Here is a 26,107-nt window from a genome sequence, read left to right on the forward strand (position 1 = left end):
TTCCAAAACGCATTTTCTTGTGGATTAGTCCAAGTTCGAATCTCCATTCCACCATTCCTTTCTCCATCTGTCCACTGTATTCTGTAATTCTTATCAAATATACTCAAACAAAACAAAATTCTCACTCTGGGTTAAATACAGTCCAATATTTTTCAACTCAGCAATATCATATCAAACCCTCACAGTCCTATCACAAATCCAAACTACTGAAGCTAAATTCATAAAACCATAAAACCCCCATAGTCACTCTCTGTTTGGATCAGTCAGTCATCAGTCAGTCATAAATTCCTAAACGTCACCTCTTCCTCTCTAAGAAGCCTGCGCTTCCCTTAAAGAACCTGTAACAAATGTTGTATCAAGTTCACACAACAATTTTCCTCAAAAGAGTCCTGTAAGCCCAAATTTATCAAGTTAGGCTCATCCGGACATAGCAACATCATCTCATCACTTCCTGTAAACATATCAACATCAAAAACATATTCTAGTTAGTTCATCAATACATGCAGGCAATCTAGAAACTGCTCCAGCTAGTATCAGCACTAGCATTTTCCCTGTGGAATAATCATCATTGTTAGAGTGAATTCCACATTTGCATACAGCAAGTTGTTCTATAAGTGAAAATAAGAAACTTCCTGTTTCCATACCTTTCCCAAATCATATGTAACACCAATGATGTATTTAACTATCAGTAAATATTTTAACTCTTTTCCCTTTCATGAATTAACAAGCTTACACTGAAGCAACCAACTTTTGAACCAATTTGTATAAAATAAAACTATTTTAGAAAACAACCAAATTACGAATCAACTTTTAGTCTCTTATTATCTTTTCTTCAAAAAAAACCTTTAGGAACAGTTCAAATGAATACCTTTATATTTCAGATTCCCTTTAAAAAAAGTTTTCTGTATTTAAATTCACCAAATCAAATCTCTCTTTTTCCAAGACATGTAGAAAACTAGCATCACTACCCTAAACCAGAATTTAGTCTGTATGATTCCAAAATGAAACATAGACCATAAAATGTTCTTAATGTAACCATTAGCCAAACTTATACCCCATCTATATTTCTATATAGGTTAGATAGGTAGAACTTCATAACTTGCTTTGGCTGCAGTCCAGAACAAGCTACTTCGTTCCAACCATCACACCACAATTTATCAGACTTAATGAGTCTTCCCAAATCATTTCAAAACCAAATTATAATAACCCTCTTTATGAACCAATAGCATAATGAAACAACCTCATCACAGCCTAACTGTTTATCCCAAAACATTGTACCATGCCCTTAAGACAAAAGAAAATATAAACTCTCCCTTTTTCTTTTTAAACCTTTAAATTTACAATTTAACATAAACCCGTAAAACAAAACCTTATTCTTTAACTCCTCAAAAGTTTTATCAAAGCATGTAATGTATACACCTTTGAATATTCCTATATTTACCAGCTATCTCAATTACTCTTTGTTAGTGAATCAACTCAAATAAACCATCGCGCATTTCAAAACTCGAATCAAACAAACAGCGCCCTCTGGAACAAAGCAAAAAACTCTCAACCTTTTTTCTCTTTTTTTCTTTTAAACAACACAGATGGTTGGCATTTACCATCTATTCACTTAATTTTGCTAAAGTATAACTTTTCCAATCCAATTAGAACTCATTTATGAACCAGGGGTCCAATTTCTGCATTTTACTGAGTACCATCACACATCACAGATTTTCCGCTCGTAAATACAAGTTCTGGTCTGAAAGGCTTCTACCTCCCTGTTTGGCTAGGAATTTAGAACAAATGTTAAATCATACATTCGTAAACCACCAAACTTCGAATTCATTTAAACGGACACATCTTTCACCATTAATACTCACATAATTATGCAGAATTACCCCCTCTGGGATCACCTTTGTAAAACTCAACGTAACGGGACTCCTTTTTTTTTTTAGCCCCCACCTTTCCTTGGAATTTCTGAAACTCATTTAAAATGTCCTCAAACAAACAAAAACCTTGTTAGCAAATGTCTCAAAATACTCATCACCCAACATATTTCCAAAAATAACCAAATTAATATGTAAAATTCGCTCCAAATTTATCTATTTCTCTAAATTTTCGTCTTAGTCAATTTCTCAATTTCCATCTGCGCATGTGTCATGCGGTTACTCATCCTGGATTTCAAATATCAAGCTGCAATTCCTTTACTAGCCTGTACCCGCCTGTCGGTCTGTTAGTTTGTTAGCCAATGTCGTTGCCATAGTTGTAAATTCAACTTCCTGGACTCTCCTTTGTCTCAGGACAGAGCAAAATGCACTTCCTCCACGTTTTCACCATTAGCCATTAGCCAACAAAGTCACGGCCTAGATTTTCTTTACAATTACAACCTTTACAATTCTATCAACCATTAGTACTATTTTAATTTCAACATAAAAATTAGGCTCCGAAATCTACATATGCACCTAATATCACTCGTCAGAGAATGACAGTTTACCCATGTATTAGCATTCTGGTTGGACAAAGCTTCAACTTCAAGTCCATTTAAATAGGTAAATATGAATACCACCAAACCCAACACATTTCAACAAATCATCTCAGCAGCAATAAACACACATATGTAGCACCTTTGCCCTTAACAACAATCGCAATTCAGTCTCTCGAACTAGTTCCCCTTGTATACACTTCAGTCCCTCGGACTGGCTCAATCTTTCTAATCACTTCTTCATAACCATTTACATATTTCTTTAAACAACAGTAACATCTGTGAACTCCCACAAGATTAAAAATAAAACCATCGAACAATTCCAGACATAAACAAAAATATTCCTTAAACAACATAACATTTCCGTTTGAACACATAACTTTCTATAAAAGTTTCAATAACCCCGGGATTGTAATTCTTAAAATGAATACCGCTTTTGTTGCCAAAACTGGCCTTTTACCAATTATCCTACCCAAAAACTAAATTTCCAGCGCGTTATTCAATAACGAATCAAGCTCATAATATAGAAAATCGGTCTGTACATAATTTCCAAATCAAGAGTATGGCAACTCACAATATTTTCTTAAGTTTGACAAAGAAACAGAAACACACATCTGTTTTCCAACCAATATATTTCTCAATTCAACGTCAAATTCTCTATAAAATTAGTGTTTTTTTTTTTTGCACTCATGTGTGGGCCACTGCACGCAGAATGAGCTTCACTGAAAGAATCAACTTCCGCTAGGCTCAAGCGCATGCGCCTCTTTTCAAGTGGAGAATTCAGTCAAAGAATTAACATTAGCATTTTCAAAACAGAATGTCTCCGTCTTCAAAAACAAATGCATTCTGGCAGTAATCAGACCGATGTAAAGTCTAACATCAAATATATAACGGTTAACACAGAGTTGTAAAACAATATAACAAGTCAATCGTCTCTCCTCTACCAACAGTGTCATAACCGATAAACATTGTACGTCACCAGTTCGGAACTCAACTTCCGGTCACGAACCCCTCTGATTTGAGAGTTCGCTCACAATTTCCAGAAAACTTTCAACAGTGATGACACATCTCCGGACATTCACGTACATTTTGCTCAAATTCCAGGATCCTACTTTCTTGACTTTCTAGATATAACCGGCTGTCAGAAGATAGAGAAATGGCAAATGTCTGACCTGTTCGCATTCTGTTCTCGCATTCCCGCAAAACCTCATGCGCCTGCGCATCCTGCCGCAAACTGCGGATGAACCACGGCGGAATTTGTTTGCGGAACAGACAGAAAATCTCAATCGTGAATCTGTGGGGAAATAGATGAAAAATTCCCCACACTATTCTGTCCTAATATTTCTTTATCTCTCTACCTCTAAAATCTATTCTTTTCTCCACTTAAAAAAATCGCGTATCAATTTCTCCCCACGAACCTATTTCGCAATTCAATAAGGTCCTTAAAACAAAACAACGCCACACTCGAAAATCCACATTTATCAATCCATATTTGCATTTGCAATAAACTATCGTTACCATACTTTTGTTTCATGTAATCGATGTTTGGACAGGTCAATTCTGCCTCCAGACCATTCATTTTCAGAATTACAATCCAACCAACAATAACCAACGACGGAAAATAAAGACACAATTACTCCTTTTCTTTTCTAAAAACACTTAAATTCCGACTTCACAACTGTCAATGAAAATAACTGCACAATCATAAATTACCAATATTCAAACCGAAAAATAATAAAAATTTCGAAAAATAATAAAAAATTTGATTTTTGTAATTTGTATATAGCTTGAATAATAGACACCATTAGTTACTCATACTTCTTTTAACCTCAAAAAACATAACTTGCAATTAAAACAAAAAATGAACACGCGTGTTGCAAACTTAAAACCTCTACTTTGAAATTTCACCGGCCTATACCTCCTAACCTTTTTTTTTTCTTAAACACTCAGCTGATTATCTCACTAGTATACTTTTCTCTCAGGACTTAGAATCACGTTTAGGCCGTAAATAAATAAGAACTGTTATGACCACCAAAGCCAATACAATTTCTCAAACTATCACTAACCCAACATATTCTAATCCTAGGGTCTCAACAGACACATAACACGATATAACATGTGAATTTATCACCCTTTTGTGCGCTCGTCAGCACACTTTCCCTGCATGCTTTTTTACGACTTTCACGTAAAGGATAAGTTCTCCGGCCTTACCCGATTAATTTGTACGACTTGCACGTACAGGACAAAGCTCTCCTCCGGTCTCTGCCCTATTAATTTCGTACGACTTGCACGTACAGGACACCGCTCTCCTCCGGTCTCTGCCCTATTACTAACTAAACCGAATTATTGACCATAGTCTAAACAACACACATTTAGACAACTCAAATCACACAGGCCAAAAAAGAATATTTACAGGTTCTTTCAGGATCCCGCGTCAGCAACAGCGCAACCAGTCAAGCCCCACCTGAATCGGTCCCGCTTTCTCTGTAAATTTTGGAGGTAAAGGCGGCTATGCCGGATTGATCAGATCACCGTTTCTAAGGGAGTACTTGTCGGAGATATGCTGAGCAGACGAGGATCTCCCCACAGGCCACCAAGATGTGAAGGAAAAATTCGAGCGGCACTGTGTAGATTTGAATAGTCAAGAGATGGCGGTTACAATAAATTTATTTTGCTTGTACAAATCATGAATTAACAAAGTACTTTGTGATCAGTCATAACGAAGGAGGTGCTAGCCACAGGTCGTTCGCCAGAGTGATACAGAACAACCCTAAAACCCTGCCTTATATAAACTTTAGATCAAATGGTTCTTCTGAACTCTGTGATTGGTCAGCACTGCTCAGTGACAGTTTGACTTTATACCAAGTGTCCCACAGTTATTTAATGTGGCATCTCTCCCCAAACCAGTAGATAGTAAAACCACAGGAGTTCACCAGTCAAATGGTCAACTGTCCTTTGTGTGGGCAACTTCAAACAAGTATTTGATTAACCCCACCCAATGCAACAGGAAGGGTCAGAGCAGCTTGATCAGTTAAACTGCTCCCTCAGATCACAATAACAATACAGTTGAATCCACATTGTCTCGAGACCAGCTGTCTCATCCTCCCCAGGTGTCATAAACTGCAAATGGCATCTCTACCAAATGGAGTTGACTCTTCTTAATCAACTTTAGACTTCCGTTAACCTGTTTATGCTCCTGTTTCGCCCGCGAGACAAAAATGCTGCCTCCCCCTCCCTCAGTTACGACGCACTAAATTCTAACAAATATATTTTTTAGACGCTACACATGTTATACATCGTTGGAAAGCTACGATTCTTGTGCTTCCATTGAAATAAACCAATTCAAGATCAAGTCGCAATAGCAAGCAAAGTCAACGTCTTTTTCCGGTGAACATTCCTTCAACAATGCCAAAGAAAAAAGTTGTACTCACCCTAAATTGTTCAAATAGGTCCAGGTGTGCAAATCATGCCATCAAAACTTGATCTGCGTAAGTCCCAAGGGTTCAAAGTATCTAACCATGTAAAGTAATTCGTCCAAATACAATGTTTTACGTTCATGAATAGCCATTATCCTTTGTTTCATTATGCAAGTTAGCCGACGGAAGAAACAACTTGTTCACATAAAAGTGTTATTTTCTCCGGTTAGCAACGGAGTATTTACAATATGAAGGTATCAAAATGTCCGTTGAACCCTCCCCTTTTGATTGACACCTTGTTCGACCCAATAGGAGCTTCCATGCCCCGTTGACAGCCCTCTAAAGCCAACTAGGTCTGTGCGTCCCCCCCCCCCGCGTCCCCCCCCAATCAACTTTAGACTTCCGTTAAAACACATTCCTCATATATGAAACACACACATTATAACTGTATTCCAAAATTTCCACGACACCGCCTCACAGAATAAGTTTGAGAAGCCTTGGAAACAGTGAAGCTTTTGGTGTCTGTCTGACTGTCTGTGTGTGTTGTTCCCTCAGAGCATCTGGAAAGGAATCCTGAGTAACGTGGCTGTTATCGAGGAGGCCACAGACTTCTTCAAGTCCGGGGCCGCCTCCATGGACGTGGTCAGGTGAAAGCTCACGTTCTTGTTGCCATCAACCCTCACTAACCGGGGGTTAACCTGCTAACGCTCTTGAGCGACCTTTGACCCTATCCCATCTTTAACCGTCCACCCAACCCAGAGGGACTTTGCCTGGTTCTTGATTATCTTGTCCACCCCATAGCTGTTTGCCTTATGAGCATATATATATATTAGGGCTGTCGAAGTTAACGCGATAATAACGCGTTAACGTAATCTCACTTTAACACGATTTAAAAAAATAGTGCCGTTAACGCAGGTTTCTTTTTGACCCTGGGAATCACCTGTCGTCACATGACTTCGACTGCCGACGGTATCTGAATGATGGAGAGAGGGCTTTTAGATGGGAAGTTCCATTTCAAAAGTTGCCAGATGGCTTGGTTGACAAAACCAAGGCTGTGTGTACTGATTGTCAGGTTGAGTTATCACTGGAGTACTTCCAGCCTAAACTATCACATGCAAGCAAAGTACACAGCTAGCAGCAGCAGCGTTAGCAGCTACAGCGGTAGCAGCAGCAGCGTTCGCTCAGGTAATATATGGCAGACAACACTCGCAAAAGAAGCGAGTTGCCCTGTTGTCTGGAAATGTGAACAGACTTGTGTGTCTGAGCATCTGGCTGGGGTCAACAAAATAGAAACGGTATTGTTCAATATTAAGGCCAATCTGTGGTTGCTTAAGTATCTGAAGTATGTTTGAGTGAGATTTGAATATTATGGAGCAGGATATTGTAGTATAAGACAACACGTCTCAAATGTATTTTATATTCTAGAACAAGTCTAATTTTGTGTATGTTTATTATAAAGCCGTGTTGTTTATTATAAAGCCGAAATATATATATATATATATATATATATATACAAATGTGTGTGTGTGTGTGTGTGTGTGTGTGTATGTATATATATTATATACATACGGTATAACCCCCCAACCTGTGTGACCCTCCCTGAGTGAACCCCCCTCCTCTCTCCCCCCCCTCTCTCTTTCTCCCTTCTCCCCCCCCCCCTTCTCTCTCCGCCTTACCAGGCTGGTTGAGGAGATCAAGCAGAAGTGCTCAGGCGTGCAGCTGCAGAACGAGGACGTGTACATGGCCACCACCTTCGGGGACTTCGTCCAGATGTTTGTGCGGAGACTGAGAGGAGAAGACCAGGAGGAGGAGCTGGTCGTCAGTTACGTGAGTGAACCGGTGGTGCCGTTTGGTTCATACGTATTGCGGTCATTCGGACTTTCTCACGTCGGGAACTTAAATACTTCTGGGGGAAAAAGCACTTATATGTTACAGGAAGGCTTTGTTGATCAATGCGTGCATTGTTTTAAATTTGTTTTCGCCCTCCGGCTTGGCTACTAGGCCACTAAAGAGATCAACAACATGACGGTGAAGATGCCGTATCAGTGCTTCATCGACGGGAAGTTTGAGGACGCAGAGAACGGCAAGACCTGCGACACCATCAACCCTTCTGATGGCTCTGTGAGTCTGAATTTTACACACATACACACATCATGGATACTCACATATAACACGCAAGCAAGCTAACATGATGATACAATGCGACCGTCAATGTTCACTCGGTTCTCCAAGGTGATCTGCAAAGTGGCATATGCTTCAGTGGGAGATGTGGACCGGGCAGTGGCAGCTGCCAAGGAGGCCTTTGAGACAGGCCCATGGGGCAGGATGAACCCCAGGGACAGAGGAACGCTGCTCTACAAGTGAGCCCACATCTGTGCATCACTATGGACGTCAACTTTTTTAAAGATTACATTTACGCTCTTTCTCCAACCCCCCCCCCTTTCTCTCTCTCCCCCTTCTCTCTCTATCTTTGTCTCTCCTCCCCTCTCTCTATGCCCCCTCTCTGTCTCTTTCTCCCCCCACTCTCTTTCTCTCTCTCTATGGCCTTCTCTCTATCTCTGTCTCTCTCCCCCCACTTTCTCTCTGTGCCTCTCTCTATCTCTGTCGCTCTCTCCCCCCTCTTTCTCTCTATGCCCCTCGCTCTCTCTCTCTCTCTTACACTCTATGGCCCTCTCTCTATATGTCCCTCTCTCTATCTCTCTGCCCATCTCTCTATCGCTCTCTCTCACTCCCCCCACTCTCTCTCTATGCCCCTCTCTCTATCTCTGTCTCTCTCCCTCCTCTCTCTTCTCTTTTTCACACACACTCATTCTCTCCCCTCCCCTCTCTCTCTCCAAGACTGGCTGATCTTATGGAGGAACACCAGGAGGAGTTGGCCACCATTGAGTCCATGGACTCTGGGGCCGTGTACACCCTGGCCCTCAAGACCCATGTGGGTATGTCTATCCAGACCTTCCGCTACTTCGCCGGCTGGTGTGACAAGATCCAGGTGAGGCATCTGTTGATAGGCTCCACTCGTACTTTACAGGGACTTTTTGTGTGTTGTAGTCTTATTATATGTCACATCCTGTTCCAGGGCAAGACGATACCTATCAACCAGGCCAGGCCAAACCGAAACTTGACCTTCACCAAGAAAGAGCCCTTGGGGTGAGAGGTCAAAGTTCACGTTTGGTAACCCCCACAACCCCCTGTTGTGGGGGTTACAGGTCACAGGTGATGACAGTATTGGCAATAGTATTACTGTATCGGCAATAGTAGCATTTATGTGGGAGTGCATTTATTCTGCGCCAGGGTGTGTGCCATCGTCATCCCCTGGAACTACCCGCTCATGATGTTGGCATGGAAGAGTGCTGCCTGCCTCGCAGCTGGAAACACACTGGTGCTAAAACCTGCGCAGGTGAGCACACACACACCTACATGAGTCTAGATCACGTTCTGCAAATTAAATAGTGTTAAAATAGCCTATCTGCTGTAGCACATAGCTGAGGCACCTGAATGAGTGTCATAGGTGTTATGTAGCTCGTCAGCATCGCTACCTCCCACACTATCCCACAGCGAGGCTCAATCTCAGGTTCTATGACTCACGCACGCAACAACCCCATTTCATAAATACCGCATCAGCCAGCTACGCCTCCAAAAAGATGCCAGTTTGATGGTGGGGGTGGGCGTGATTGAGGTTTCACCAATCTCAGTTACATGCTCATCAGATGCCTTCCCTGGTGTTAACCCAGAGGAGTATCTAAAGAGGTCCCTGTATATATAAGACAACAATACAACAAGTCACCATCTAGGTTTTAGGATGCATGGCTAATAGGCAGCTACAGCAACTAGAGAGGGTACAATTTCTGGGGAAATTGTAGGGTGTGCTTGCTTGCGTCGGTTGCACAGGGGTCCGTTTTTGAATGACATTTTTACAACTGATATTTCTGTATATTTTATATAAAAATTAGTGGTGGGCATAGATTAATTTTTAAAATCTATAATAATGACTAAAAGTAAGTCTTTGAGAACGGGTTTCTCAAGCCAGGTGGCACATTAGACCAGGAGCTCATCTCCTGTTTCCAAAATGCATCACAAACTGCTTGAGAAAGCTGTTCTACTATGATAATTGGTGATGAAAATAAATTATGTTCAATAAGATGTACTTGTGTTTATTAACTGTTTATTAGATTAGTTAGCTTGGCTGATAGAGCTGTACTGACGGGCTTGCCTCGGTTGCACTCAAACATCGTAGTTTGACGACGACTCTTCCCCTGAGCTACATCAGTGCTTGGCCCGGCATCTTCCGCATTAGCTAAGGGATGCTTTGCGTTTAGGTGGTATTTGAGACTGTAAGAACTCCTACAGTAAACTAATTCCGCATAGCACAAGGTGCAAACAACCTTAGTCTTGTCGATGTTTCCATTGGGAAGCTTCTTAAAAATAAATTTTCCCTGAAGCAAACCAGGCGGCTTCATAGCTGCATCCATGTTAGCACGTCACGTTTGATGTGATAATTTCATACACAAGGCATACACACAGGTTCGAAGACTCGTTCTCGCCCCCTACAGTGCAATTCGGCTAAGGATACATCCGCGCTAAAATATCAAGGTGAAAGTCATCATAGCTTGCGTAATATAGACCCAGCTCCCAACCCAACTTTGAGAATAGATTAACGGCGATATTTTTTTTATTGCTGATAAGAGTCGCAGCGCGTTAACGCGTGTTAACGCCGATAACGGCCCACCACTAATAAAAATGCATACTTATTATTTATAAAGATTACATAGATTTAAAAGCATATTTTTTTGCTGCTCATTTACAACTGAAAATACGAGTGAAGTGTAGAATGAAATAGATGTCTTCTCATTTCTCCTGCAAGGCAGGGGGGCAGCCTCATCGTTCAATCAAAACGAATACATTTGGCAGACCGGTGTAAAAATTGACCTAATCTCTATGACTTAAGCGTCCTTTTAAGTTTTTCCCTTATCGTGATATTTTCAGGCATTTAGCCTACTCATTGCCTTCATTCATTAATAAAGAACCCACTTTGAAGATTATTCTACGACGTTACCGTCAGTAGAAGATGGAATCGTGATTCAAGCAGTACCATCTGCTAACTGAAAATATGCCCCCCAAAACGTAAATAAGCTTGACATTTATTTAGTGGAAAATCGCTCATTCATAAAAAGCTCACTGGTAGCGATCATTGTCAGTAACAACGCAAAATGCGATATAGCCCTGTGTGGAGAAGCTGCCCCGGTAAATTGTACTACTACGGTACAGTACTAGACTACTGCTGTGTTCGTCTTGGTAGCGATTGCGTTGGTTGAATTGGATTTAACGTTCCGTTGTACGGTTTAGGCTGGAAGTATGCAGTATGGAAGTATGCATCATAGACCACTGTAGTATGTGTTTCCCGGGCAACAGAGGCTAATGTCATGATGCTAACCCTTACAAAAAAGAAATATATTAAAGTATACTATAAGTATACTATGGATATGGATAGTACACTATTAGTTCACTTTTGATATACTTTTAAGGAGTATACTTAGAAAATAGTTCACTTTTGATATACTTTTAAGTATGCTTTGAAAATAGTTCACTTTTGATATACTTTTAAGAAGTATACTTAGATAATAGTTAATTTTTGATGTACTTTTAAGTATGCTTTGAAAATAGTTCACTTTTGATATACTTTTAAGAAGTATGCTTCGAAACAGAAAATTGTATAAATTTCTTCTGGAGTAAGATGTACGTTTTCTATTATTATACAGCAAAAACAGTCAAAATAATTTTTAAGTAGGCCTACATTACAGGTTAAATTCTTTAGATCCATCTCATTCTAATTATTGATGTCTAGGAAAATCTATTATGCATTGCACATTGAATCTTTTTTCGTACTGAAGCTGTAACCTTAATTACTGCCAAAACATTTTGAAGCCCTATACTCTTATACTAATAATTATCAATTGGAGTATTAATGGAAAAAACGAAAAAGCTACTTAAGAAAGAAGCAGACAAAGGGGTTGCATTGTGCATTTGAAGGTTATACTGTCAAACTGACTGAAGAACGAAATAAGGACTTGAAAAAATGAATATAGCGTGGCTCATTGGCTGGTCAATTCCCATGATGCAAGGCGGTAAATAATGTAAAAATTTGCATTTAAGTTTGCCGTTTGTTCGAAATACAAATGTAACTTCATGAATTTCGTTTTTTTAATGGGTCTGCTTAGAATGTAGTGTTTTGTTGCGTGGTAATTGTCATTGTTGTGCCGGTTTACCATTGTAACCATGAGTTAAATGTGTGTTACGTTTCATAAGAAGAGCTGGATTATTTCTACATGTGTATACACAACAATTATCTTCTTTCAGCTAAGGATCTCCGGTGTCACTTGGCGAAGGTTCCCGTTATCGCCAAGTGACGCAAGATCAGCGACGTGTGAAGGGCCCCTAAACATTTAAATATATTAGTAAATCAGAGTAAATTGACATATATTAAGTTTACTTCTTGATGTTAGTGATGGGAAGTTCGGATCATTTTACTGATTCGGTTCTTTGAATCTCGTTCAGTAAAATGAAAGAATCTTTTTTCGAGTCATTCGTTTCGTATCATATTCTCATGTAGGTTAGTTTCGTATCATATTCTCATGTAGGTTAGTGCATGACATGTGCACAAGCAGATACTATTTTAAAAGAAATTCCTGCATTAAAATAATGTATCATGACAGTTTGTATGATTTGGTCATTTATTATCACGCTAGCATTTAATTATCACGGCAAACAATTACACTGCACTAAACTGTAAGTGTAAAGTGAAAATAACAAAACCAGTCAGTATGATGACTTGAGCGAATATCATTCACATCTTACTAAAACAGCGGCCACGCGAAAGGGAATGAGGAAACTGTTTCCTCTACTAAAAAATACAATGCGGGTCACGTGAAAAAAGGATCCAAAGACTCGTAGAAAGACCGAGTCGGCAAATGAACGAATCGTTCGTTTCCTCTAGCTACCACTACAGAGCCTATGCAGGTCACGTGAAAAATGATCCAAAGACTCGTAGAAAGGCCGAGTCGGGAAATGAACGAATCGTTCTTTTCCTCTAGCTACCACTACAGAGCCTATGCAGGTCACGTGAAAAATGATCCAAAGACTCGTAGAAAGACCGAGTCGGGAAATGAACGAATCGTTCCCTCTAGCGTTTCCTCGAGCTACCACTACAGAGCCTATGCAGGTCACGTGAAAAATGATCCAAAGACTCGTACCCGAAGACCGAGTTGGGAAATGAACGAATCATTTCTGTTTACTTGGACGAGCCTATGCAACAGTCCCGATGCGCGGCCACGAGAAAATGAACGAATCACTCTTTGAGAGGACTCGTTACTCCCGAGTCCTTGTAAGGATTTGTTCAAAATGAACGAATCGTTCACGAACGACACATCACTACTTGACGTGCTTACATTAATTGAAAGTGCACTTGAAAGTATTGCAAAGTATACTTTGAGGTACTTTAGGAAGTATACTTCATGAACTGAAAGTGCACTACACAGGTTACTTTAGAGTATTCCGAAGTATACTTTGAAGTACTTTAGGAAATATACTTTATGAACTCAAAGTGCACTACACAGGCTACTTTAGAGTATTCAAAAGTAAACCTGAAATACACTATAAGTGTACTTTAAAGTGTACTAAATGACCTAAACAGTGGGCCAATTCAGTTTACTTAGTACAAAAATAGTATAGAAATAAGTACACTGCTAGTATACTCTTAAGTACCATGATAATAGTATACTTTTTATACTAAGTATACTTACAAAATAAACTTGAAGTATACTTCTTTTTTGTAAGGGAATACTTCAGTGAAATTGTAGACTACTGTTTCCGAAAGTAGATCTACTTCCTTAATATTATCAGCTTATATTGTACATTACACATCACAATTGTGTGTCATATCACAAAGTAAAATTAGTAAATAGTTATCACCCTGGCCTCTTTGCTTGTGGCGTTTCTGCAGCTGCCTTGCAGTAAAGCAGTTAGCTTAGTTATCTCCCAGAAGTTAACAAGCTGCTAAACTAATGTTCTGCTAGAGGTAGTCACGCGAGTTTTCGTGACGTTAGTGACGTAAGTAGCGTCATTGACTGTGGCTAGCAAGTTAGCCACCGTTAGCTTCACTTTTCGCCACAAAAACGTAATTGCTACTTAAACCGTGCAACTCAACGTAAATCCCAATAGAAGGGGGGCAAAAAGAATAATAATAATAAATATAGCTGCAAGCAGCAATGGCGGATTCCTCCTAACATTGCGAACCATTGAAAAATGTATATTCTTCACAAATTGTCACTGTATAGAAAAATCCATGCTGTAGACTTACCAATGGGATACCAAATCTGAAATGCAATACCATCAAGATCCACAAGGGCTTTTATTTCAAGCCAAGAAGTGAAGGGAGGGGGCTTGGTGAGCTAGACCCCGAAGCCATTTGTTTTGAGAATAATGGCTGGCTTATGAAGTTATTGGCTGGCTAGCCAGCTCAGCCAAAACCTAAATGGCTGCTGCAGCCGCCAAAATGTTAATAGCTACAAATGGCTGAAGCTGCCACTTCATGTCTACAGATGTGTATGTTATACCGATTTACTAGATCTCAATATTTCCAAGTTCTAAAAGAGTACAAAAATATCGATAAAACACTAGTCCTGACAACGACAAACGGCATTCTAGTCCTGACATGCCTGACGGCATTCTTACTTCCAAAAACTGAAGATCTAACAAAAGTCTGAGTATCCAAAGTAGAAATTAGGAAAGTATGTGAGAACAACACAATGACCTTTTCTAGTTGTTTCCGACATTTTAGCTCAAGGCCGAAATATGCTTCTGCGTCTCCGTTTACGGAAGGGCGGGCGCACGGATACGCACGGATACGGACGGATAGACTTTGTTTATGGTTCTCCTTTAGGCTGTGGGTGCTGAAAACAATTCACCGCCAGAAGAGTAGGTGGCGCAACGTTTTTTTGTAAGTCGTCGTCAAGTGTTTATTTACCTAGGTTATCGAGAAGTCGGAGCAAATTTACAAATTAGCCGTTTCATCAATAAAATACGCACATTTTCAGCAACTACACTGCCCATTTCTCGTCACATTTTAATTCAGATGCTGATTTACATGTACTGTTTAGCTGAAATATGAATTCTAAAAACTTACAGCAATGGCGGTCAAAGGATTCTGTTCGTCCTGTTTATCACCCTGCCCCCGCCCCTGACGCAAGCGGTTCTTAATACTGACCAATCACAGCCAAGGGGTTCTCCGTAGCTCTCCGTAGCTCTCCGTAGCTCTCCGAAATTACAACAGACAGTTAGAAAATTCAGGAGGTGCACGTCAAGGTGTCCGAGGCTGTCCGAGGGCTGACGGAGAGTTCGTAGAGGGCGTTCCACGGAGACGAGGGCGTTCCCATGTGTCTGTTTTTCGAAAAACGCAGAAGCATATATCGGCCTTCAGCGTGAGAGAAAAATGCATTGCTTCTTTTAGTGTCTATGTCTATGATCATCACTATGGGAAAACGCGCAATTTTAATTGGTCATCAATTCACTGTGAGTCCTGTGTATCATAGCAACAAGCACAAGACTGTGAGAGAAAGCCTTGTATCTTTGTGCATCAGGGCGTGGCCTGTAGCGTCAACTATGGGTGATATTGGGCCATTTGTGGTGTGGTAGTTACTCTTGGCCTATACTATCAATGTTTTAGGGTTTTGAGAACTTTTTAGCATTGCATACAAAATCGGAAATGCAATACCATCAAGATCCACATGGGCCTTTGCTAAAGACGAAGCAATGAGTGGGGGCTTGGTCAGCCCACAATTGCCTGTGCCTCGTACGTTGTACGAACAAAATGTTCACCGTACATGGTGGACTGTATGGGTCACCACTGTATAGTTTCCCATTATAAATAAGACATGTATAGTTTCCGACATTTTAGACTGATGGGGTGGAAATGCCATCACTTTGAAAATTGACAATTGGGGCGTGGCCGTAGCGCCACCTATGGGTAATGCTGGGTCATTTGTGGTGTGGTAGTTACTCATGGCCTATACTATCAGTTTCAGGATTTGGAGAACTTTTTCTAAAATGCATTACCATCAAGATCCACAAGGGCCTTCACTTCAAGCCAAGGAATGAGTGGGGGCTTGGTCAGCCCACAATTGCCTGAAATGTTGTCTATGCGTCTCGCCAAGCTTGCGCGTGTGTCAAGGGAAAGGCTGAGTGTGAGAATGTGGAGCGTGCGCGCTGAAGAGCAGGGGAGACATTTCATTGGAAATTTCGTTAGCAATTAGCCAAGCATGCATGTTTCAAATATTCACAAAAAATCGACTTTTCATGTTACAGTCAACTTTTTCTCAGATTTGTGTACTCAAAATTCTCAAGAGTCTTCATATGAACTTGTGATTGAATCAGAGTATCAGTTTTGGACCGGCGAATGTGTAAAGCATTATTTTAGCGTTAGCGATAAATTCGATTTGCTTTATATCAATCATTTTTGGAGATATGAAGATGCCTTTGCACATGGTAACATGTTGTAGTGTCTTCCACGTGACATACCAAGTTTGGTGTTGATATCTTAAAGATTTGCTGAGATTTGACCCAACTTCCTGTTTGGTTGCTTTGTTGCCAAATTTGATTGGTTGTACCAGACAAACGGTTTTGAAATTCAAAAATCTGTCAAAGAATTCAGTGAGGGTTGCTCTGACGATGATACCTGCCAATTCTGGGGAAGATTGGACAAAGATTGTAGGAGAAGTAGCGAGAAAACGTGTTCCCTAAATCTTTATTCTACAAACAAATCCAATATAGCGGCTGTTATATGTTCTTGAGGCTTTTTTGTTCCTCATGAGAAATAAGGCATATCTAATGAATTTCTGAATTTTGGGACAAATGGGATGCAAATGGCATCACTTTGTAAATGGACAATTGGGGCGTGGCCGTAGCGCCACCTATGGATAATGGTGCGTCATTTTTGGTGTGGTAGTTACTCCTGGCCTATACTATCAGGATGTGGAGAACTTTTTCTAAAATGCATTACCATCAAGATCCACAAGGGCCTTCACTTCAAGCCAAGGAATGAGTGGGGGCTTGGTTAGCCCACAATTGCCTGAAATGTTGTCTATGCGTCTCGCCAAGCTTGCGCGTGTGTCAAGGGAAAGGCTGAGTGTGTGAGAATGTGGAGCGTGCGCGCTGAAGAGCAGGGGAGACATTTCATTGGAAATTTCGTTAGCAATTAGCCAAGCATGCATGTTTCAAATATTCACAAAAAATCGACTTTTCATGTTACAGTCAACTTTTTCTCAGATTTGTGTACTCAAAATTCTCAAGAGTCTTCATATGAACTTGTGATTGAATCAGAGTATCAGTTTTGGACCGGCGAATGTGTAAAGCATTATTTTAGTGTTAGCGATAAATTCGATTTGCTTTATATCAATCATTTTTGGAGATATGAAGATGCCTTTGCACATGGTAACATGTTGTAGTGTCTTCCACGTGACATACCAAGTTTGGTGTTGATATCTTAAAGATTTGCTGAGATTTGACCCAACTTCCTGTTTGGTTGCTTTGTTGCCAATTTTGATTGGCTGTACCGGACAAACAGTTTTGAAAATCAAAAACCTTTTGATAACTTCTGTGAGTGTTGCTCTGACGATGATGGTTGCCAATTATGGGGAAGATTGGAAAAAGATTGTAGGAGGAGTAGGCTTTCAAAGGTTTTTGATAAAACTGGAAATGGCGGAAAATCTATATAACCAGAAATTGACGTCATTTTTGAAAATCAGTCATACGGTTCAAAAGTTGCTTGTGTAAATACAAGTCAAACTTTGACCCATTGGTGGCGCAAGAGTGGTCTAATGGGATACATGAAACTTGGTGTAGGTATAGAAGGAACTGTCCTTAATGAGTGTGCCAAATTTCACATAAGGTTATCGAAGGGTTCTAGGGGCTGCCGTTGACTCCCATGGAACTAGAATAATAATAATAATAAAACTAACAATAACAATAGGTTTCCTCCTTACGGACGAATCCTAATAATAAAACTAACAATAACAATAGGTTTCCTCCTTACGGAGGAATCCTAAATAATAATAAAACTAACAATAACAGTAGGTTTCCTCCTTACGGAGGAATCCTAATAATAACTAGAAAGTGCATTTCCTGCAGAAAATGCGTTGGAATGTTGAAAGCTGAAATTATTCTTTTTAAATTGCTGAAAATACAGAAATGAGAAAATACCCTCAAGCTGAAATGAATTTCAAAAATGTGTGAGTCACACAAAAGAAGCAGTGTGCCAACTGAACTGCATCATCTAACAATGCTAAGAGCTGAAATACAATGCGGGAGAAGCTGAAAGCTGAACTGTTAAACTGTAGAAGTAGAATATTCGTTTTAGTAGCTGAAATTATAGTGCTCGTAGTTTTTTAATGAGACGAGTTGACAGAATAGCTCTGTTTTATGACTCCACTAATCAGCTAATACCAATCACTTGTGTAAGAGACTGAGTGGCGTGTCTGTGTGGTTGCCACGGTGATAGTGCAGCTATGATTGCTAACGCGCTGAGGGCGAGAGAATAACAGAAATGTACCTAGAATCCACACCTCAAACAAGTTAACCTAGACGCAAAACTATACGTCCAATCCCCAAAATAATATTTTCCGAGACCCAAGACTCTGCCGAAACCATAGATATCCTTTATATGTCTGTGCGGTCAGAAATACGACTCTACCGGCAGTTTCAAAAACGTATTCCTTCTGTTTTCCTGGTGCGTGTCTGTTTGGTTGCCATGGTGATGGCGCAGCTGTGATCGCTAAAGGCCGATATATGCTTCTGCGTTTTTCGAAAAACGGACACATGGGAACGCCCTCGTCTCCGTGGAACGCCCTCTACAAGTTCTCCGTCAGCCCTCGGAGAGCCCCGGAGAGCTCGACGTGCACCTCCTGAATTTTCTAACTATCCGTCGTAATTTCGTAGAGCGACGGAGAGCTACAGAGACCCCCTTGGCTGAAAGATATAGCAGTCATAGCCTGAAACTGCTCAATTTTTTGATAGCTGAACGGTTTTAATAGCTGAAGATTTGAAGGCGCTGAAAGGTGTCGCGGAAGAAATAGAATAATAATATGAAGAAGTTGAATAAAGATTCAAAGAACAATACTTGGAATGCTGAAGCAGCATTCCAACAATAATATATATGTGAGAGAACAAAGGTTGTGCCCTTGCCGAAGGCAAAGCACACCCAATAACATATTTATTTTAGGCTGGTCTAGAAGTATTTTTGTGAGTGTAATTTGCATATAGATCAGTGCAAACTTGTCAGATGTGTGAAAATTATTAGCTAAAACCAGAGGCAAAACTAAAACACAACAAATTTGACTGCATTAGACCGTGGGTGGTATTCAACACAATATTCAGCACAGTTGAATCTTTCACAGTTTGGACCAGGATGATCTCATTCAGGCAGTTTGATGATAGCACAATTCAAAATACACCATTGGTGTATTTTGAAATTAGTCAATCACATTATACTGATAACACTGCAAAAATCCAAATCTAAGTGCAGAAATATTAGTAATGAGCTTGTTTATGCTTAAAATAAGTATATTTGGGTGCCAGTGCAGACAAGATATCTTAAAATGTTGTTTCACTCAATAGTGAACAACTTGTCACTAGATAACCCTTTATACTAAAAACAAGTCCAAAACTAAGGATTTTATATCTAAGAACAAGATTATCATCACACTCAGATGTACAGTTTCTGCAGAGAAGACCATTCTCAACGTATAAATAAATGTTTCTTAAAAATAAGAAATTATTGATAAATACATGATGTTCTCTGCCTGCTCTTTGAAAAAACAACAAGATCCATATGAATTATTTGCTTCCAACTTGTATCTCCTCAAACATAAAATAAAAGTATCTCATCCTGTCTGGCAGGTGACTCCCTTGACTGCGTTGAAGTTCGCTGAGCTGACAGTGAAGGCCTGTATTCCCAAAGGTGTCATCAACATAGTTCCCGGATCAGGTAACAGCATGGATGAAATGTGTTGGAAAGGACTGAAGCTGTCTATGCTCTGTGGGAGTATACATGAGATGGATATTCCCTTCTTCTTTCTTTCCTCTCCTTGTCTTTCTCCATTGTCTCTTCCAGGGGGGTTGGTGGGCCAACGTCTCTCAGATCACCCTGACATCCGTAAACTAGGCTTTACAGGTTCCACGCCCATCGGCAAACAGATCATGAAGAGGTACAATGCAGAAGAGGGGCCAGGTTGGCTGGGGGTGCACCTGTGTCGGATTGGTTAATGTGACATGTCCGTCAGTCTGATTCCCCACCTGATGCGTGTCACTTCCTGTTGCAGCTGCGCTGTTAGTAACTTGAAGAAGGTGTCTCTGGAACTTGGGGGAAAGTCTCCACTTATCATCTTTGCCGACTGTGATATGGACAAGGCCGTACGCATGGTGAGAGATTCAGACGCGGGACACAAAAAATTGGGGATGATAAATCACGTCTGTTTTCTCTCTTCATTTTACCATGTTTTTTCCCGCCTTTTTTATCTTTGCCCTCCTAACCCCTCCCTCTCTTCAGGGTATGAGCTCTGTTTTTTTCAATAAAGGGGAGAACTGCATCGCAGCTGGTCGCCTGTTTGTGGAGGAGTCCATTCATGACAAGTACATCAGTAGAGTGGTATGTCATTCTTCAAAACATTTCAGAATCGTCTAACTCCTTGCCCAATATGCCTATAGCTGCTAATCTACTCCTCCTCCTCACCCCTCTACTTTCTCCTCTGCCTAACACTCTTCCTCTGGGCTGCCTCTTTTTTCTCTTTCTGTCTCTCTCCTCGCCGCATCATTCCCTCTCCTTCTCTTTCCCCTGCCAGGTGGAGGAGATCAAGAAGATGAAGATCGGGGATCCTCTGGACCGCTCTACGGACCATGGGCCCCAGAACCACAAGGCCCACATGGACAAGCTGGTGGAGTACTGTGAAGTGGGCCTGAAAGAGGGTGCCACACTGGTGTGCGGGGGTCACCAAGTAGACAGACCAGGTACTCAGGAGGGGGAGAGTCTAAAACAGTCAATAGAGATTTTACAGTATAGACACATGAAGAAATATAAGCAGACGCAAGTGACATCTGTGTGGCAGAAATACAGGACCACATTAGCTTTGTCTGTGCTGGGTCACCGTGTCTGGAATGTTCCAGATTCAAGTTGTATGATGGAGAGAACCCTCAGCCAGCCCACAGACTGTAGTATCTCTAACATGTTAAGACCTTCAAGAAAAAATACTTAATTTCTCTCTTCCAATGCTCTAGTCAGACAACAAAACCAGTCACCTTATGCTAACCCCTACAAGCACACTATTTGCTACAATTTGACATCCTAGTGTGCTGTTATTGAAGACATTGTGCAGCACTGTGGGGGTTATTATGACTTAAATCCACAAGAATGTGCAGTGTCAGCTGATGTTAGAGTCGTTTTCCCATCGTGGTTGCTCCAGGGTTCTTCATGGAGCCCACGGTGTTTACAGACGTTGAGGACCACATGTTCATCGCCAAAGAGGAGTCCTTCGGTCCCATCATGGTGGTGTCCAAGTTCAAAGAAGGGTATGTGGTTTGTCTACATGTGAAAGCCCTTTTTTGAAAACTATGAAGAGAGAAATTCACTCCTACCTTCTCTCTTTGCATCCTCTAATAGATGTAGTAGTAAGGCAGTTCATTTGTGACAAGACAAGAGACTGTCATTAGACTAACTCTTGTTCAACTAGCATTCTCACCTAACAGATGCTACTGCAAGGGTGTTATAGTATCATTAAGACTTTGACAAGCATGCATATGCCCCTTTCTAAACCCCACCACACTCTTCCATCCACCGTTGTAACCCTCCCCGACCCTCCCAACCACAGGGATGTGGACGGCGTGCTTCGGAGGGCCAACGACACAGAGTTTGGCCTTGCGTCCGGCGTGTTCACACGTGACATCAGCAAGGCCATGTACGTGAGTGAGAAGCTAGAGGCGGGGACTGTGTTCGTCAACACGTACAACAAGACCGACGTGGCCGCGCCGTTCGGCGGTTTCAAACAGTCAGGCTTTGGCAAAGACCTCGGTGAGTTTGGGGACGACAGAGTGGGATAAGTACAGAACAGGAGAGGTATGAAAGGGTTGACTCTCATTGTCTTTTCTCTTCCTTGTCCCCATAGGAGAGGATGCTCTTCTGGAATACCTTAGGACCAAAGCAGTGACTGTGGAATACTGAGCCAGCACCGCCCTTCCTAACAAACCAACCCTCAACTGACCAGGCCACCCAATACTAAGCACAGCTACAGCTTTTCATTGTAGCTCACACAGGCTAACTGGGTTTTGGCGCTTCATCAAAGCTGCTGGTACCGTTATTTTGCTGAATACATTTGCAAATCTTTTTCAAAATTTCGTGTATTTGTAAATATTTTATTACAGAAGTGGAAATGAACTGTTATATATTTTTTGACATTGTATTCAGTCATACTATCAGACCATTTGTTTTAAAGCACACCAACCTAGTTTTATGGGGTTTTACTTTTTGTAATATATTAAAAAGAAACTAACAGAGAAGAATGAATACAGTATTGTTAAAAGGAGTTGGCCACAGGCACGGTTCCAAGGGCTATGAAATCCTATGTTTCCATCATCTGTGCCATTGTTTGTTAAGCACTTGGCGAATCTGTACAAAAAGGGAGACTCTTGTTCCACACACTCAGCACCTATCTGTCAGTGTTCACTTTGAAATGAGCATTGGTGAATAAATTATCGTCTCTTTCAAAGTTGCTCTTGTTTCCTTGGTGATGACCTCTGCACGGGTTGTTGTATTTGCCAAACTACAAAAAAATGATGCCCGTCCTTTTACCCCTCCTCTAATGGAAGAGGGGTAAACTGGACATTATTAACCAAATACGCTGGAAGTGCAGTTATTTGACTCAATAGGTTAGATCAGAGCAGGAATGGTCAAAGTAAAGAAATTAAATGTATACTTTGCAAATGAATGAAGTCAATTACAAGGCGAACATGTTACAAAATGAAGGTTTCAATCTTACCTGCTGTACCCTGATTGTAAATCAGAGAGCAAGTACAAGCTGAGAAATGAATGTACACACAACCCAGAACAATGCTCCATATTACCTTTTATACCCAGCTATTATATGTAAGAATAACTAATCAGACCACATATGGAACCTTGCTTATCAACATATGACTACCAATGCAACAGTAAGTCACATAATGAGGTGGGAGGATCATCAAGCAAAGACTCCGTCCAGCAACTGTCAGATGAAGGTGGGGACAGGATATTTCCCAGCCTACACCTCCATGTTTGTTCATCTTCAATCATTTAATCCTAGACTACTATACCAAGCACACAAACAATTCAGGATTCTAATAATTTTATAATGAAGTACAACAATATTCAACAAAACTGGAGTTGAGAGATCAAGCATCATCAAGTTACTCATGAATTTGTCTAATTACAAAACCCACAATGTAATGCAGATTATGCTAAAGGCTTTCATCCATTTTCACAAGGCACAGGTGATTGATAAAAAATAAAATCTGGATTCCTTAAATGGCTTTGCCCCATTATCTATGCAACTTTGTATTAGAAAATATCCTGTCGTTTTGAAACATACAGTACAGCTCAATTCTGTATCCCCTAAAATAATCAAATACATCCTAGGTTCAGCAGTCTCACAAGATTAACTGAGGGGCCACATACATGATCATATATGCTTCTAGGTCCCATCACAATCACCAACACAATTCATTCTAAAATACTATAATAACTTTATAACGTTTTTGCTTAAATTATATTTGTCTCATTAAAAAAAGGTATGTCCTCATGGTACATTCTGATGTTTGTGTTCCCACTATAATTGCAATCCAAATCCAGCAAGTCTCCTTGGTGTTTCCATTATAACTCCAAAATAAGGTCTGCAATGTAGGATCCATCAATATGATCTCAACTGCAGGTCCAGTTAGTCGTAACCAGCTCATATACCAGGAGTTGACTGAGTGAACTGATCTCCCAACAGTTGATCAACGTTAAAGTTAAAGTTCCCAAATGGCCATAAAGACCTAATTCTCCAGATTCTCCAGCACTTGGATGTTGACTTTTCTGTTCCTCTGGCTGTTGCTGGGCAGTTTAAGGCTTTCTTCAGTCAACTCACTCTCCTCATCAGAATCTGATTCGCCGGTCTGTGAGGAATCCTCAGAATCATTATCCGAACCACTCAGCTCTACCACTGCTACATCCTGAAAGAGAAAAAGAATTAGTAGAGAGAAGAGAAGAGAACAATTTGGAGTGACAAAATGATGGCATATAAACCGAATTCTGATGATCTACTAGTTTATACTTAATAACTAGAAGGGAGTTCAGACATAGAAGCTTGACTTGCTACTCAACCTTCTAGTACAAAGGTATTTCACGTAGCATATTTGTATGGTAACCACTCTGGACTCACCATTTCTATGATCTTCTCGCTCTCCTCCACACTCTCTATGTCAAAGTGGCCAGGAGGACACTGCTCCATCGCCCGTTTCAACTTATCATTGGCCTGGGACATTTGCGGCAGGAAGCTCTGAAGCCTATCCAGCACTGAAAACACAATCGTTATTAACTAAAAACACCCCCGAAAATTGTCATTATATAATTTTCACAGTACAGTCAATAGATCACAAATGTACATAGGTATGAGTGTAGATAGAGAATACATGTATTGGAACACAATTAAGTAAAGAGGAGCAAACTCACCGCTACTTCTTGGGATCCTCTCGGTCTGCAAAGTGGTGCCAATCTTTGAAGATTTGAGAAGAAGCTTGTCGTGGAGACCTGTTCAGAGATAAAAGGTACGGTAAGCGAAGATCCCTTTAACATAAATAAAATAACCTGCCTTGAACACATCAATACACCATGTCTTCCATTGATACGCTGAAAGACTAGCTAGCTAGCTAGCTAGCTAGCTAACTAGTTGCGGCAGGGTAAATAAGAGCATTTACAAAGACATCTTGAAGGAAAGACACGTTTCGAACCTCTGCCGTTGGCAAAAGAGAGCAAATCTTGTGATTCAGATTTCTTAATATTAAAATCCAATTCCATTTTTGTCGTTGTAGGATTATTACGCTGCGACATGCGTCTTTCTGATGCTTTGTTGATTCCGGATGTTTCCGGTTGTTTTATTCACCAATGTATCCGGGTGAAAGGTCAATAGGCTACAGTGCGTTCGGCTCGAAACTAACAAAAAAACATAAATATGTGTGAGATTTACGCATGAAGGTCGAATAAATTAACAATCATTAATATCTTGATTGATGATATTGTGTGGATCAGAGCCGCCGGCACACGTGTGGCGAGCATGCATTTGCCCCACTACTTTTAAAAGTAAAGTAAAGTAGTGGGGCCCACCACTTTCGACTCAGTGGAGTATGGAGTGCATTTAATGTACCGTATTTCTTTGATTAAACGCCGACCTCAAATAAACGCTGCCCTCAAATAAACGCCTCACCAAAAATCAACATTGTGTAATAAACGCCGCCCTCGATTAAACGCCGCACCAAAAAAATGGTTATGTAATTAAATTAAAAATATAGCTGCAAGCAGCAATGAGGTGGCCAAGCAGTCAAATGACCCATAAAACATTTTAGACATCCTCAGAAGAGGGTAACGAGTACACGCAGCAAGTTTGGTGCGAATCCATCAAAGATTTGCTGAGATACGACCCAACTTCCTGTTTGCTGGCTTAACGGCACATTTTGATTGGCCGTACCAGGCAAACGGTTCTGAAAATCAAAAAATCGTGTGAAGGCCTTCTTGAGGCTTGGTCTGAAGATACTCTCTGCCAAAGTTGGTGAAGATTGGACAACATGTGTAGGAGGAGTAAAGAAAAAACTTTTTCAATGAATTCAAAATGGCGGCCGCATCAATTCGGCTATTATCACAAGTTATCATGTATCACACATGGGATGTTCCACCATATCATGAGACAAAGGAATCACTTAATAAAAGCAAACAAATCAACAGTTATTGGCCAAAACACATTTTTGCTTCCTGCGGCCACGCCCAGTGATCACATGACACCAAATTAATTGGACATCCTCATACGAGGGTTCCGAGTCAACGTACCAAGTTTGGTGTTAATTTCTCAAAGATTTGCTGAGATATGACCCAACTTCCTGTTTGGTTGCTTTGTTGCCGATTTTG

At 40.6% G+C, this 26,107-nt stretch overlaps 2 protein-coding genes across 2 annotated transcripts in view; one reads left to right on the top strand and one right to left on the bottom strand.

Annotated features, from left to right (window-relative positions):
- Positions 1-22,682, top strand: part of aldh1l2 (aldehyde dehydrogenase 1 family, member L2) — a 45,594-nt gene extending 22,912 nt beyond the window's left edge. Inside the window, exons 9-23 of the mRNA XM_062482639.1 lie at positions 6,436-6,527; positions 7,560-7,707; positions 7,882-8,001; positions 8,113-8,240; positions 8,719-8,869; positions 8,957-9,027; positions 9,172-9,277; positions 19,825-19,912; positions 20,039-20,132; positions 20,247-20,346; positions 20,474-20,572; positions 20,766-20,931; positions 21,384-21,489; positions 21,789-21,988; positions 22,083-22,682. Coding sequence (XP_062338623.1) covers positions 6,436-6,527; positions 7,560-7,707; positions 7,882-8,001; positions 8,113-8,240; positions 8,719-8,869; positions 8,957-9,027; positions 9,172-9,277; positions 19,825-19,912; positions 20,039-20,132; positions 20,247-20,346; positions 20,474-20,572; positions 20,766-20,931; positions 21,384-21,489; positions 21,789-21,988; positions 22,083-22,138 — 1,725 coding nt within the window. The 3' untranslated portion in view covers positions 22,139-22,682. The remainder of the gene's footprint in view (positions 1-6,435; positions 6,528-7,559; positions 7,708-7,881; positions 8,002-8,112; positions 8,241-8,718; positions 8,870-8,956; positions 9,028-9,171; positions 9,278-19,824; positions 19,913-20,038; positions 20,133-20,246; positions 20,347-20,473; positions 20,573-20,765; positions 20,932-21,383; positions 21,490-21,788; positions 21,989-22,082) is intronic.
- On the bottom strand, positions 22,204-25,096 carry nopchap1 (NOP protein chaperone 1). Its single transcript, XM_062482640.1, has 4 exons — positions 24,940-25,096; positions 24,662-24,739; positions 24,372-24,505; positions 22,204-24,162 (listed from the first exon to the last, which is right to left on the bottom strand). Exons 1-4 carry the CDS (start codon positions 25,037-25,039, stop codon positions 23,986-23,988), a joined length of 489 nt encoding a protein of 162 aa, XP_062338624.1. The 5' UTR covers positions 25,040-25,096; the 3' UTR covers positions 22,204-23,985.
- Positions 25,097-26,107: the final 1,011 nt, after the last annotated feature.

This window comes from Osmerus eperlanus, chromosome 17 (assembly GCF_963692335.1).
Source record: "Osmerus eperlanus chromosome 17, fOsmEpe2.1, whole genome shotgun sequence".
Taxonomy (NCBI): Eukaryota; Metazoa; Chordata; class Actinopteri; order Osmeriformes; family Osmeridae; genus Osmerus; species Osmerus eperlanus.